At 51.3% G+C, this 12,899-nt stretch overlaps 1 protein-coding gene across 2 annotated transcripts in view; it reads right to left on the bottom strand.

Moving 5' to 3' along the window:
- Positions 1–12,899, bottom strand: part of CSE1L (chromosome segregation 1 like) — a 154,823-nt gene that overhangs the window by 124,545 nt on the left and 17,379 nt on the right. For both annotated transcript variants that reach the window (XM_075350646.1, XM_075350645.1), the window contains exons 5-8: positions 6,469–6,570; positions 6,228–6,373; positions 6,062–6,152; positions 5,828–5,935 (exon numbers count right to left, since the gene is read on the bottom strand). In XM_075350646.1, the coding sequence (XP_075206761.1) occupies positions 5,828–5,935; positions 6,062–6,152; positions 6,228–6,373; positions 6,469–6,570 (447 nt within the window). The remainder of the gene's footprint in view (positions 1–5,827; positions 5,936–6,061; positions 6,153–6,227; positions 6,374–6,468; positions 6,571–12,899) is intronic.

The following is a 12,899-nucleotide window of genomic DNA, read 5'->3' as shown; positions in this document are numbered from 1 at the left end:
TGAGCCGTAGCCTGGTGGCGTAATGCCCAGGACACACCCACGGCTCTGGTTGAATGGGCCTTCAGCCCTGATGGAACCGGAAGCTCAGCAGAACGGTAGGCTTCAAGAATTGGTTCTTTGAGCCATCGAGCCATGTTGGCTTTAGACGCCTGCAATCCCTTGCGCGTACCAGCGACAAGGACAAACAGTGCATCAGATCGGCGCATAGGCGCCGTGCGGGAAAAGTAGATTCTGAGTCCTCTGACCAGATCTAACAAATGTAAACCCGTTTCAAACCGGTGAGTCGGATGAGGACAAAATGAAGGTAATGATATATCCTGATTAAGCTGAAACGCGGATACTACCTTAGGGAGAAACTCCTGAATGGAGCGCAACACTACCTAGTCCTGGTGAAACACCAGGAAGGGAGCCTGATATGACAGAGCTGCCAGCTCATACACTCGCCGAAGAAACGTGATCGCCCTAGAAAAGCCACTTTCTGTGACAGGCGAGAAAGGGGAAACTCCCATCAGAGGCTCGAAAGTCGGCTTCTGGAGAGCAACGAGTACCTCGTTCAGATCCCATGGATCTAACGGCCGCTCGTACGGGGGCACAATATGACACTCCCTGTAGCAACGTGCGCACCTTAGGAAGACGTGCTAGACGCTTCTGAAACAACACGGATAGTGCCGAGACTTGCCCTTAAAGGGAGCCGAGCGACCAACCGTTTTCCCGACCAGAGTGCAGGAGGGCAGGCAAAGTAGGCAAAGCCGATGGCCAGGGATACACTCCCTGAGCAAAACACCAAGATAAGAATATCTTCCACGAGTTGTGGAATATCTTGGCAAACCGCGGCTGGCGAGCCCGTCTCATTGTGACCCTGACGTAATGCTCACAGTCGACTGACGGTGAGATGCCACAGATCTCGGTACCACAACCTCCTCGGCCAGTCTGGGGCGACGAGAATAGTGCGGCAGCAATCGGAAGCTGGAACTGCGACCAATCTTGAGCCAAGGCGCCTGTCGCCAGAGCTCCCGCCATGAAAATCGAGACCTTGTAGTTGCCGAGACGCCATGATGTCGACGTCCGTCCTCATCCCGCGGCTACCGATTTCTTGAAGCCAAACGGGAGCAGGTCCCATTCCCCTGCGTCCACGTCCTCGCGACTGAGGAAGACTTGCTTCCTAGTGTTGTACGTCCGGAATGTGTACGCCACCGCTGTGGATAGTCCGACTGAATTCGGTTCTGATTGCATTCCAGCCACTGCAGGAAAGCTTGCAGTGCAAGATACACTGCCCAGAGCTCTAGACCACTGAGTTGAAGAGTGGACTCCTCTGAAGACGGTCTTTGACCGTCTGTGAAAGGGGGACGTTACTGTGTAGGAACATCGACTTCCTTCCCCTTAGCGAAGAATCTTCTAATGATGCGGACGCAGATGAAACTGCGTGAAAAGGCTCGCCTCTGGATGAGGCGCCTCCTTGAAGGAGAGACTGCACCCTCGTCTGTAGTGAACGCTGTTTGTCCAGCGGAATTCACTATCACTGAGAGAGTGTGAAAACTCTATGCCAAGATATGCCAGCGATTGGGTTCAACTTAGAAGAAGTCAAAGACCTCCCCGAAACTCTGGGAAGGGTCCAGCGCCATGTTCAGGTTGTGTTGGCATGCTTCTAAAAGAGAGTGCCTTGACAAGTAGATTGTCCAAGAAAGGGATCACAGAGTGACCGTAAGAGCGCGGGACTGCTCCCACTGCTGCCATGAACTTGGTGAAAAACCCGTGGGGCTGTCGCCAGCCGAAGGGTAGGGCTACAAAACGAAATATGCCCGTAGCCAACGCCGGTGCCTTGGAGCAATCGGCACGTGGAGATAAGCATCCTAATGTCTATGGATGTTAGGAAAAACTCTTTGAGACAGTGAGGCAATGACGGAGCGGAGTGATTCCCTCCGGAACCGCCTGGTTGTCACGTGCTTGTTAAGCAGTTTAAATTCCAGAACGGGACGGAAGGAGCCGTCCTATCTTGGCACCACGACCAGGTCGAAGCAAAAGGCGTAACTGGTTCCTGAAGAGGAACAGGGATTACCACTCGTCCTGCCTGCAGAAGAGCCTCGGCTCGGTCGGAGAGGTAGTTTGAGACAAACTGACTCTCTCTCACCGGCCTTTGACCTGTGGTAGGTAAATGTCGCTAAAGCGGGGGAGTCTGCTCCCCGCGGTTGCGGAGTGAGAAGGCTGAAAATTATGAGAAAAAAACGCTTTGGTAGCGATTCCTCCGGCTGCCTTCCCCGGGCGTACTTGAGCCTGCTAGGAATCTATGCCCTTCTGGGCCTTTTGAGTCGTTTTGGACAGTTGAATGAATTCATTCAACCCTTACCAACAGACTATCACTAGATAAAGGCAACCTGGTTAAGCACTTTGTTGGAAGAAGCATCTGATCCAATCTGTTAACCACTAGGCTCTGCGTAAAAAATACGGAGATGGCCGATGCCACCGCCGTCCGGCTCGTAGAGTCTCGGACAGCCTTAACAGCATGGTTCGCCATGCGGCGATTGCGAGATTACAGACGCTGCTGAGACCGAGATGTACCGGTGACAGCGTCCCTCTGCGCAACACTATCTGAAATAGCTTGGAGTGCCTTCACGGCTGCGACTGCCGGAGCAACCGACCTGCCGATAGCTTCATAGACAGATTGCGGCCAGAACCTATCTATCTGTCAATGGCATTTTGACGTGAAGCCCCATCCACCACTACAACTATAGATCCAGCTGCAAGCCTGGAGATCGGGAGATCCACATTTGGACCTGGGCTAGCGCTTGTCCAATCAGGGAGGAGAGTGTCTCATTAATACGGTCGGAGAACGCTTATCGTGAAAAGCGTTGCGTTTCTGGACTGCATCTCTAGGATCAGAGGGCCAGACGAGTACGCAATTGCTTGCGATATTAGAAAAGAGATCTCCCCTGCTGTGAAGCTGACTCTTTCACTGATGGAGTCGAGGGCTATTCCCAGCGAGCCTGCTTAGGCCCTCTTGAACTGACGTCCGTGTCGGAGCCTGCCCCCTGGGACGCGTGAAAACCACCCTGGAGCCTTGAGCTGCTCCTCAAATCATGGTGGCCAGGGGCATTGCAACTATATTGCCCAAGGTCTGCGTGGGCTGCCAGACTGTAAGATGTCAGCCATAGTCACAGCCAATATAACAGCGGAAAGAAACTGCAATTTCGTCCCTGTCTCTGGACAGGAAGCACAGGTGGTTCTTTTAACCACATATAGCCGAAAACCCCGGTCAAGCAATTGCCCGCACTGGGGTCCTAGACTCGTATTACATGCAGTACAAGCAACATATAAAGTCCTCATTGGCCTTTTCTTTTTCTGCTGTTGTTGTCTAGCTATCTAAGTGCATAGCCTAGGATAGCGACCGTACAGTAAATAATCATACAAGCATGAAGTACAAATAAACACTTCAGCTCATGTAGTACACGCAGCATTGAAAACTTGTGGCTTGGCACATTAGCTCTTCTGCTGCTGTTGTCTATTTATCCAGGAGCTTGAGACAAGGATAGCGACATACAGTGAATGTATAGCATTCAAGCACGAAGTACAAGTAAACACTTCAGCACCTGTAGTACCCGCAGCATTGAAAACTTGTGGCTTGGCACATTAGCTCTTCTGCTGCTATTGTCTATATATCTAGGAGTATGAGACAAGGATAGCGACATACAGTGAATGTATAGCATACAAGCCTGAAGTACAAGTAAACACTTCAGCACATGTAGTACACGCAGCATTGAAACTTGTGGCTTAGCACATTAGGCCTTCTGCTGCTATTGTCTATATATCTAGGAGTATGAGACAAGGATAGCGACATACAGTGAATGTATCGCATACAAACATGACAGTAAACACTGCCAGCACATGCAAATGCAGCAGCCTTGCAAGCTGGTGCCTTGGCACCACTGCTCTACTGCTGCTGTTGTCTAGTTAACTAGGAGCATGAGGCAAGGATAGCGACATACAGGAAATGTATAGCAGACAAGCGTGACAGAAAAACACTGCAGTACAAGCAAATCAAGCAGCATTGAGAGCCTGTGCCTTGGCAGCCTTGCCTTACTGCTGCTATTGTCTGTTTAACTAGGTGCATTAGCCAAGAAAAACGACATATAGTGCATGTATAGCATGACAATAAACCCAATTGCAGCACCTGCAAACGAAGCGGCAATGAAAGCTTGTGCCTTGGCACTTTGCTGTTGCCAAAACTGCCAACAAACACTGCAGACTAATCATTGAACACTTGTCTAGCCATCTAGGAGAGTATGCCCAGAATAGCGACAGTACAGTGCTGCATCGCATATCCGCACACAGTTCAAAAGCCCACTTCAGTATTAGTGGGACCAGTACTGCCTATCGCCCGCCCAGCGCGAGTATGAGGTCGCTCAAAAACCTGTGCCTGGTTCCGTTCTCCCAGAGTGGAAACCATAATGGCTGCCGGCTTCTCTTCCACGTCCTGTGCAGAGGGGCGGGCCGTGGGCGAGCCCCAGCCAAGAGCGGGAACCCGGCATCTCACTGTGTTCAGTGAGAGGGGGCTGGAGAATGCAAAGCAGACTCCAGCTCCCTGCGCTGAGATCTGTACAGCGTCCCGCCCCTCCTCTGACTGGCAGGGCTGGGGGCGGGAACGAAGCGGTGCCAGGCCTCAGAAGCCGGGGACTAAAGTTACAGGCGCCCCCGCCGTAAAAGCGCGGTCGGCGCCAAGTCCCCGGCGCACTACAAGTCACATCAGCGCCGCCGCCGTATGAGCGGTCGGCGCAAGTTCCTAAACATGACCCGTCGCTCAGCCATGGCTGCAGCAACATAAGCCCATCACTAATGTCCCCGGCGCACTATAACGCCCAGCAAGCCCGGAGCGTGCTGTGCTTGCCGGAGACACCGAGTACCTGACCGATGCAGGGCCTTGTCCCTGATAGTACTCGTGCTCCACATCCATCAGGTTCTTCTGGGTCTGTGGATGGAGCCCGGCCTCAGGGCTTGGAGGCCAACAGATCCCACTTCCACAGGGCCCTCCAAGGGGATGTGGAAGGAAAACAGCATGTGGGGCTCCGGCCTCTGTACCAGCAATAGGTACCTCAACCTTGCAACACCATCTGGTGAGAAGGGAGCATGCTGGGGACACTATATGTGTCCTCTTTTCTTCCATCCGAGATAGTCAGCAGCTACTGCTGACTATACAATGTGGAGCTATGCGTGGATGTATGACCTCCTTCGCACACAAAGCTAAAAACTGAGTAAGCCCGTGATCCCACGGGGGGTGTATAGCCAGAAGGGGAGGGGCCTTACACTTTTTAGTGTAATACTTTGTGTGACCTCCGGAGGCAGTAGCTATACACCCAATTGTCTGGGTCTCCCAATAGAGCGCTGAAGAAAGTTACGTTTCTCAGAAGAAGAATGGCGGGAAAAAAAAAAAAAACGGAAAGCGACAAATCGGCCGGTCGTGAAGGGGTTAAAGTACTTGCACTTCAGTGAATTACTACCTATTCTATTGTCAACACAAATTTGTTGTTTAGAAAAATTGATCATCAGGAGACCAACATTTATATTTTGTATTATGCATCACAACTATTTATTGTACAATGAAGTACATTTAATATGGAAGATATTTCACGTGGATTACTGAATTTGTATTGAATTGCTATACATTTTTGTGCCGCTGTTTGAGTATTGTATTTTTATCCAGCTCTCTGTATATTTTATTTTAACTTTATCATGGGTGTATATGTCATTTGAATAAAGGATATTGTTTTCAATTTTATGGGGTCACTAATGTTTGGATTTATGACCCATTCACATGACAAGAATTACAATTCCATACCTGAAAATTTAAGCTGTAAAACAACTTGGCAATCAAAATGAGAGAGGAGAAGAGAACTTTTAAAGCGCTGACATCATTAGCATGAGTATTACACAGACCAATGGTTGCCTGGAAGAGAAAAGAGTAGACAATAGAAGAAAATCCAGATCACACTGAATGAATGGGGCACATAGTAGTTTAAATCAATCTGGCCACCTAACGTGTTACAGAAGGTGAAGAGATAGAGGGTATTACCTGAAAGAGGTTGGTGAGCGGTAAAGCAAAGGTGTCCAGCACTAGTTTAATCTCTGTCCACAGCTCACTGGACTTGAATTCGTGGCGGTACCTGTCACAAGGAGAAGAAGACATCAGAAGCGGTCACCAGCACCTCAGCGCTGCGGGCAGTGGCTCAGCTCCATACCTCTTGAATAGGGAATGAGCAGTGTGTAGGACACCATTGATGACATGGAAATCTCCACTCTGGAAGCGATTTACCATCTCAGTCAACAGATCTGGCCACTTCTGAGGGAAATCTTCCCGCCCTATAATACTGATGGCGTCGCTCAGCTATAAAGAGAAGCCAGAATGAAAGGGTTTAGCAGGAGCTGCAACATAGGAGCAGAACAATCCCGCAGAACATTAATGGCTCGGATGTACTACACCTGCTTCTGGATCTGTTCAGGGCTGCTCAACATAAGGTTTACTATGTTGGCTTTAATGGCCACACGGTCCGTTTCACAGATCTTGTTTGGCTCATCTTCAATCTGGACAGAAAAAAAAACCCAAAATAATTAAAGGCAATCTGGCAGTAGGTGCATTCCCCAACATTATATTGCTCTCAGATTAAATGGCAGAGGCTGTGATTCCAGAGGTCACTTTATGGACTGGTTGTTGTAGTTTCAATAAACGAAGGGAATTTTGTTTACTTACCGTAAATTCCTTTTCTTCTAGCTCCTATTGGGAGACCCAGACAATTGGGTGTATAGCTTCTGCCTCCGGAGGCCACACAAAGTATTACACTTTAAAAAGTGTAACCCCTCCCCTCTGCCTATACACCCTCCCGTGCATCACGGGCTCCTCAGTTTTGGTGCAAAAGCAGGAAGGAGGAAACTTATAAATTGGTCTAAGGTAAATTCAATCCGAAGGATGTTCGGAGAACTGAAACCATGAACCAAAAGAACAATTCAACATGAACAACATGTGTACACAAAAGAACAACAGCCCGAAGGGAACAGGGGCGGGTGCTGGGTCTCCCAATAGGAGCTAGAAGAAAAGGAATTTACGGTAAGTAAACAAAATTCCCTTCTTCTTTGTTGCTCCATTGGGAGACCCAGACAATTGGGATGTCCAAAAGCAGTCCCTGGGTGGGTAAAAGAATACCTCGATAAAAAGAGCCGAAAAACGGCCCCCTCTTACAGGTGGGCGACCGCCGCCTGAAGGACTCGCCTACCTAGGCTGGCATCTGCCGAAGCATAGGCATGCACCTGATAGTGTTTCGTGAAAGTGTGCAGACTCGACCAGGTAGCCGCCTGACACACCTGCTGAGCCGTAGCCTGGTGCCGCAATGCCCAGGATGCACCCACGGCTCTGGTAGAATGGGCTTTCAGCCCTGAAGGAATCGGAAGCCCAGAAGAACGGTAGGCTTCAAGAATCGGTTCCTTGATCCACCGAGCCAAGGTTGACTTGGAAGCCTGCGACCCCTTACGCTGGCCAGCGACAAGGACAAAGAGCGCATCCGAACGGCGCAGGGGCGCCGTGCGAGAAATGTAGAGCCGGAGTGCTCTCACGAGATCTAACAAGTGCAAATCCTTTTCACATTGGTGAACTGGATGAGGGCAAAGAAGGGAATTTTGTGTACTTACCGTAAATTCCTTTTCTTCTAGCTCTAATTGGGAGACCCAGACAATTGGGTGTATAGCTACTGCCTCCGGAGGCCCCACACAAAGTATTACACTTAAAAGTGTAAGGCCCCTCCCCTACTGCCTATACACCCCCCGTGGGATCACGGGTTCCTCAGTTTTAGTGCAAAAGCAAGAAGGAGGAAAGCCAATAAACTGGTTTAAGTAAATTTAATCCGAAGGAATATCGGAGAACTGAAACCATTCAACCTGAACAACATGTGTATACAAAAAAACAGGGGCGGGAGCTGGGTCTCCCAATTAGAGCTAGAAGAAAAGGAATTTACGGTAAGTACACAAAATTCCCTTCTTCTTTGTCGCTCTATTGGGAGACCCAGACAATTGGGATGTCCAAAAGCAATCCCTGGGTGGGTAAAATAATACCTCATGATAGGGCCGTAAAAACGGCCCCTTTTCTACAGGTGGGCAATCGCCGCCTGAAGGACTTGTCTACCTAGGCTGGCGTCCGCCGAAGCATAGGTATGCACCTGATAATGCTTGGTAAAAGTGTGCAGACTCGACCAGGTAGCCGCCTGGCACACCTGCTGAGCCGTAGCCTGGTGCCGTAATGCCCAGGACGCACCCACGGCTCTGGTAGAATGGGCTCTCAGCCCTGAGGGAACCGGAAGCCCCGCAGAACGGTAGGCTTCAAGAATTGGTTCCTTGATCCACCGAGCCAAGGTTGACTTGGAAGCCTGCGACCCTTTACGCTGGCCAGCGACAAGGACAAAGAGTGCATTCGAGCGGCGCAGAGCTGCCGTGCGGGAAATGTAGATTCTGAGTGCTCTCACCAGATCCAACAAATGCAAATCCTTTTCACATTGATGAACTGGACGAGGACACAAAGAAGGTAAGGAGATATCCTGATTGAGATGAAAGGAGGATACCACCTTAGGGAGAAACTCCGGAATCGGGCGCAGAACCACCTTGTCCTGGTGAAACACCAGGAAGGGAGATTTGCATGACAGCGCTGCTAGCTCGGACACTCTCCGAAGAGACGTGACCGCTACTAGAAAGGCCACTTTCTGTGAAAGGCGAGAAAGGGAAACATCCCTCATAGGCTCGAAAGGCGGCTTCTGGAGAGCAATTAGAACCCTGTTCAGATCCCAGGGCTCTAACGGCCGCTTGTAAGGAGGGACGATATGACAAACCCCTTGCAGGAACGTGCGTACCTGAGGAAGTCGTGCTAGGCGCTTCTGAAAAAATACAGATAGCGCTGAGACTTGTCCCTTGAGGGAGCCGAGCGACAAACCTTTTTCCAACCCGGATTGCAGGAAGGAAAGAAAAGTAGGCAATGCAAATGGCCAGGGAGAAACTTCCTGAGCAGAGCACCAAGATAAAAATATCTTCCACGTTCTGTGGTAGATCTTGGCAGAGGATAGTTTCCTAGCCTGTCTCATGGTGGCAATGACCTCTTGAGATAATCCTGAAGACGCTAGGATCCAGGACTCAATGGCCACACAGTCAGGTTGAGGGCCGCAGAATTCTGATGGAAAAACGGCCCTTGAGACAGCAAGTCTGGCCGGTCTGGTAGCGCCCACGGTTGTCCTACCGTGAGATGCCACAGATCCGGGTACCACGACCTCCTTGGCCAGTCTGGAGCGACGAGGATGGCGCGGTGGCAGTCGGACCTGATCTTGCGTAGCACTCTGGGCAACAGTGCCAGAGGAGGAAACACATAAGGGAGTTGAAACTGCGACCAATCCTGAACTAAGGCGTCCGCCGCCAGGGCTCTGAAATCGTGAGACCGTGCCATGAAGGCCGGAACCTTGTTGTTGTGCCGGGACGCCATTAGGTCGACGTCCGGCATCCCCCAGCGGCGACAAATTTCCTGAAACACGTCCGGGTGAAGAGACCATTCCCCTGCGTCCATACCCTGGCGACTGAGGAAGTCTGCTTCCCAGTTTTCTACGCCCGGGATGTGAACTGCGGATATGGTGGATGCCGTGCCTTCCACCCACGTCAGAATCCGCCGGACTTCCTGGAAGGCTTGCCGACTGCGTGTCCCTCCTTGGTGGTTGATGTATGCCACCGCTGTGGAGTTGTCCGACTGAATTCGGATCTGCTTGCCTTCCAGCCACTGCTGGAAGGCTTGTAGGGCAAGATACACTGCTCTGATTTCCAGAACATTGATCTGAAGGGTGGACTCTCGCTGAGTCCACGTACCTTGAGCCCTGTGGTGGAGAAACACTGCTCCCCACCCTGACAGACTCGCGTCCGTTGTGACCACCGCCCAGGATGGGGGTAGGAAAGACTTTCCTATTGACAATGAGGTGGGAAGAAGCCACCACTGAAGAGAATCCTTGGCCGCCTGAGAAAGGGAGACGTTCCTGTCTAGGGACGTCGACTTCCCGTCCCATTGGCGGAGAATGTCCCATTGTAGTGGACGCAGATGAAATTGCGCGAAAGGGACTGCCTCCATTGCTGCTACCATCTTCCCCAAGAAGTGCATGAGGCGTCTCAAGGGGTGCGACTGGCCCTGAAGGAGAGATTGCACCCCTGTCTGTAGTGAACGCTGTTTGTCCAGCGGAAGCATCACTATCGCTGAGAGAGTATGAAACTCCATGCCAAGGTATGTTATCGATTGGGTCGGGGTGAGATTTGACTTTGAAAAGTTGATGATCCACCCGAAACTCTGGAGAGTCTCCAGCGCAACGTCCAGGCTGTGTTGGCATGCCTCTTGAGAGGGTGCCTTGACAAGTAGATCGTCCAAGTAAGGGATCACGGAGTGACCGTGAGAGTGCAGGACAGCTACTACTGCTGCCATGACCTTGGTGAAGACCCTTGGGGCTGTCGCCAGACCGAAAGGCAGGGCTACGAACTGAAGGTGTTCGTCTCCTATAACGAAGCGTAGAAAACGCTGGTGCCCTGGAGCAATCGGCACGTGGAGATAAGCATCTTTGATGTCTATTGATGCTAGGAAATCTCCTTGAGACATTGAGGCGATGACGGAGCGGAGGGATTCCATCCGGAACCGCCTGGTTTTCACATGCTTGTTGAGCAGTTTTAGGTCCAGAACAGGACGGAAAGACCCGTCCTTTTTTGGCACCACAAACAAATTGGAGTAAAAACCGTGACCTTGCTCCTGAAGAGGAACAGGGATCACCACTCCTTCTGCCTTTAGAGAGCACACCGCCTGCAGAAGAGCATCGGCTCGGTCGGGAGGCGGAGAAATTCTGAAGAATCGAGTTGGAGGACGAGAACTGAACTCTATCCTGTACCCGTGAGACAAAATGTCTCTCACCCAACGGTCTTTGACCTGTGGCAGCCAAATGTCGCAAAAGCGGGAGAGCCTGCCACCGACCGAGGATGCGGAGAGAGGAGGCCGAAAGTCATGAGGAAGCCGCCTTGGTAGCGGTTCCTCCGGCTGCTTTCTTTGGGCGTGACTGAGCCCGCCAAGAATCTGAACTCCTCTGATCCTTTTGAGTCCTTTTGGACGAGGAGAATTGGGACCTGCCCGAGCCTCGAAAGGACCGAAATCTCGACTGTCCCCTCTGTTGTGATTTATTTGGTCTGGGCTGAGGTAAGGATGAATCCTTACCCTTGGACTGTTTAATGATTTCATCCAATCTCTCACCAAACAGTCTGTCACCAGCAAATGGCAAACTGGTTAAGCACTTTTTGGAAGCAGAATCTGCCTTCCATTCCCTTAACCACAATGCTCTGCGTAAAACCACGGAGTTGGCGGACGCCACTGCCGTACGGCTCGTAGAATCCAGGACAGCATTGATAGCGTAAGACGCAAATGCAGTCATTTGAGAGGTTAAGGACGCTACTTGCGGAACAGATGTACGCGTGACAGTGTCAATCTGCGCAAGACCAGCTGAAATAGCTTGGAGTGCCCATACAGCTGCGAATGCAGGAGCATACGACGCGCCGATAGCTTCATAGATGGATTTCAGCCAGAGCTCCATCTGTCTATCAGTGGCATCTTTAAGTGAAGCCCCATCTTCCACTGCAACTATGGATCTAGCCGCAAGCCTGGAGATTGGAGGATCCACCTTTGGACACTGGGTCCAGCTCTTGACCACGTCAGGGGGAAAGGGATAGCGTGTATCCTTAAGCCGTTTGGAGAAACGCTTATCTGGATAAGCGTAGTGTTTCTGAACTGCTTCTCTGAAGTCAGAGTGGTCCAGAAAAGTACTCAATTTACGCTTGGGATACCTGAAATGGAATTTCTCCTGCTGTGAAGCTGACTCCTCCACTGGAGGAGCTTGGGGAGAAATATCCAACATTTTATTGATGGACGCTATGAGATCATTCACTATGGCGTCACCATCAGGTGTATCCAGATTGAGAGCGGTCTCAGGATCAGAATCCTGATCAGCTACCTCTGCCTCGTCGTACAGAGAGTCCTCGTGTTGGGACCCTGACCAGTGTGATGAAGCCGAGGGCCGCTCATAGCGAGCTCGCTTAGGCTGTCTGGGACTGTCGTCCGTGTCAGAGCCGTCACCCTGGAATGCATGGGACACCTCCGGAGCCCGGAGCTGTTCCAACTGAGGGGGACCAGGGGGCAGTGATTCAACCGTGCCCATGGTCTGAGTTACTGGTCTAGACTGCAAAGTTTCTAGGATTTTAGTCATAGTCACAGACAATCTATCAGCAAAAGCTGCAAACTCTGTCCCCGTCACCTGGACAGTATTCACAGGTGGTTCTCCCTGGGTCACCTCTAGCAGAGGCCCCGGCCGAACAAGTGCCACAGGGGCCGAGCACTGCACACAATGGGGGTCAGTGGAACCTGCCGGTAGAGTAGCCTCACATGCGGTACAGGCAGCATGGAAAGCCTGTGCCTTGGCACCCTTGCTTTTTGCGGACGACATGCTGTTGTCTCAGAGCAATCTAGGAGGGTATATAGTGAAGAATTACCAGCGCCCGTACAGTGCAATGTATAGCATGCAAGCATAAAAATATAATTGTACACTTCGGCACTAGTGGGGTAGGCACCAGAGGTGCCGCTTACCGCCCGCTGAAAGCGGGTGTGTGGTCGCTAGAATCCCGTGCCTGGGTCTCCCATAACTTGTCTCCCCTTCTCCAGCTCAAACTGCACGCAGGAATGGCTGCCGGCGTTCTGTGAAGAGGGGCGGACCGTGGGCGTGCCTCAGACGAAGAGCGGGAAACCAGCGTCCCACTGTGCTCAGTGTGAGGGCTGGAGTATGTAAAGTAGACTCCAGCCCTCGGCGCTGACGTTCTGCACA

This window comes from Anomaloglossus baeobatrachus, chromosome 5, assembly GCF_048569485.1.
Source record: "Anomaloglossus baeobatrachus isolate aAnoBae1 chromosome 5, aAnoBae1.hap1, whole genome shotgun sequence".
Lineage (NCBI taxonomy): Eukaryota > Metazoa > Chordata > Amphibia > Anura > Aromobatidae > Anomaloglossus > Anomaloglossus baeobatrachus.
Note: the sequence above shows the minus strand (reverse complement) of the source record. Positions and strands in the feature narration are given on the sequence as shown.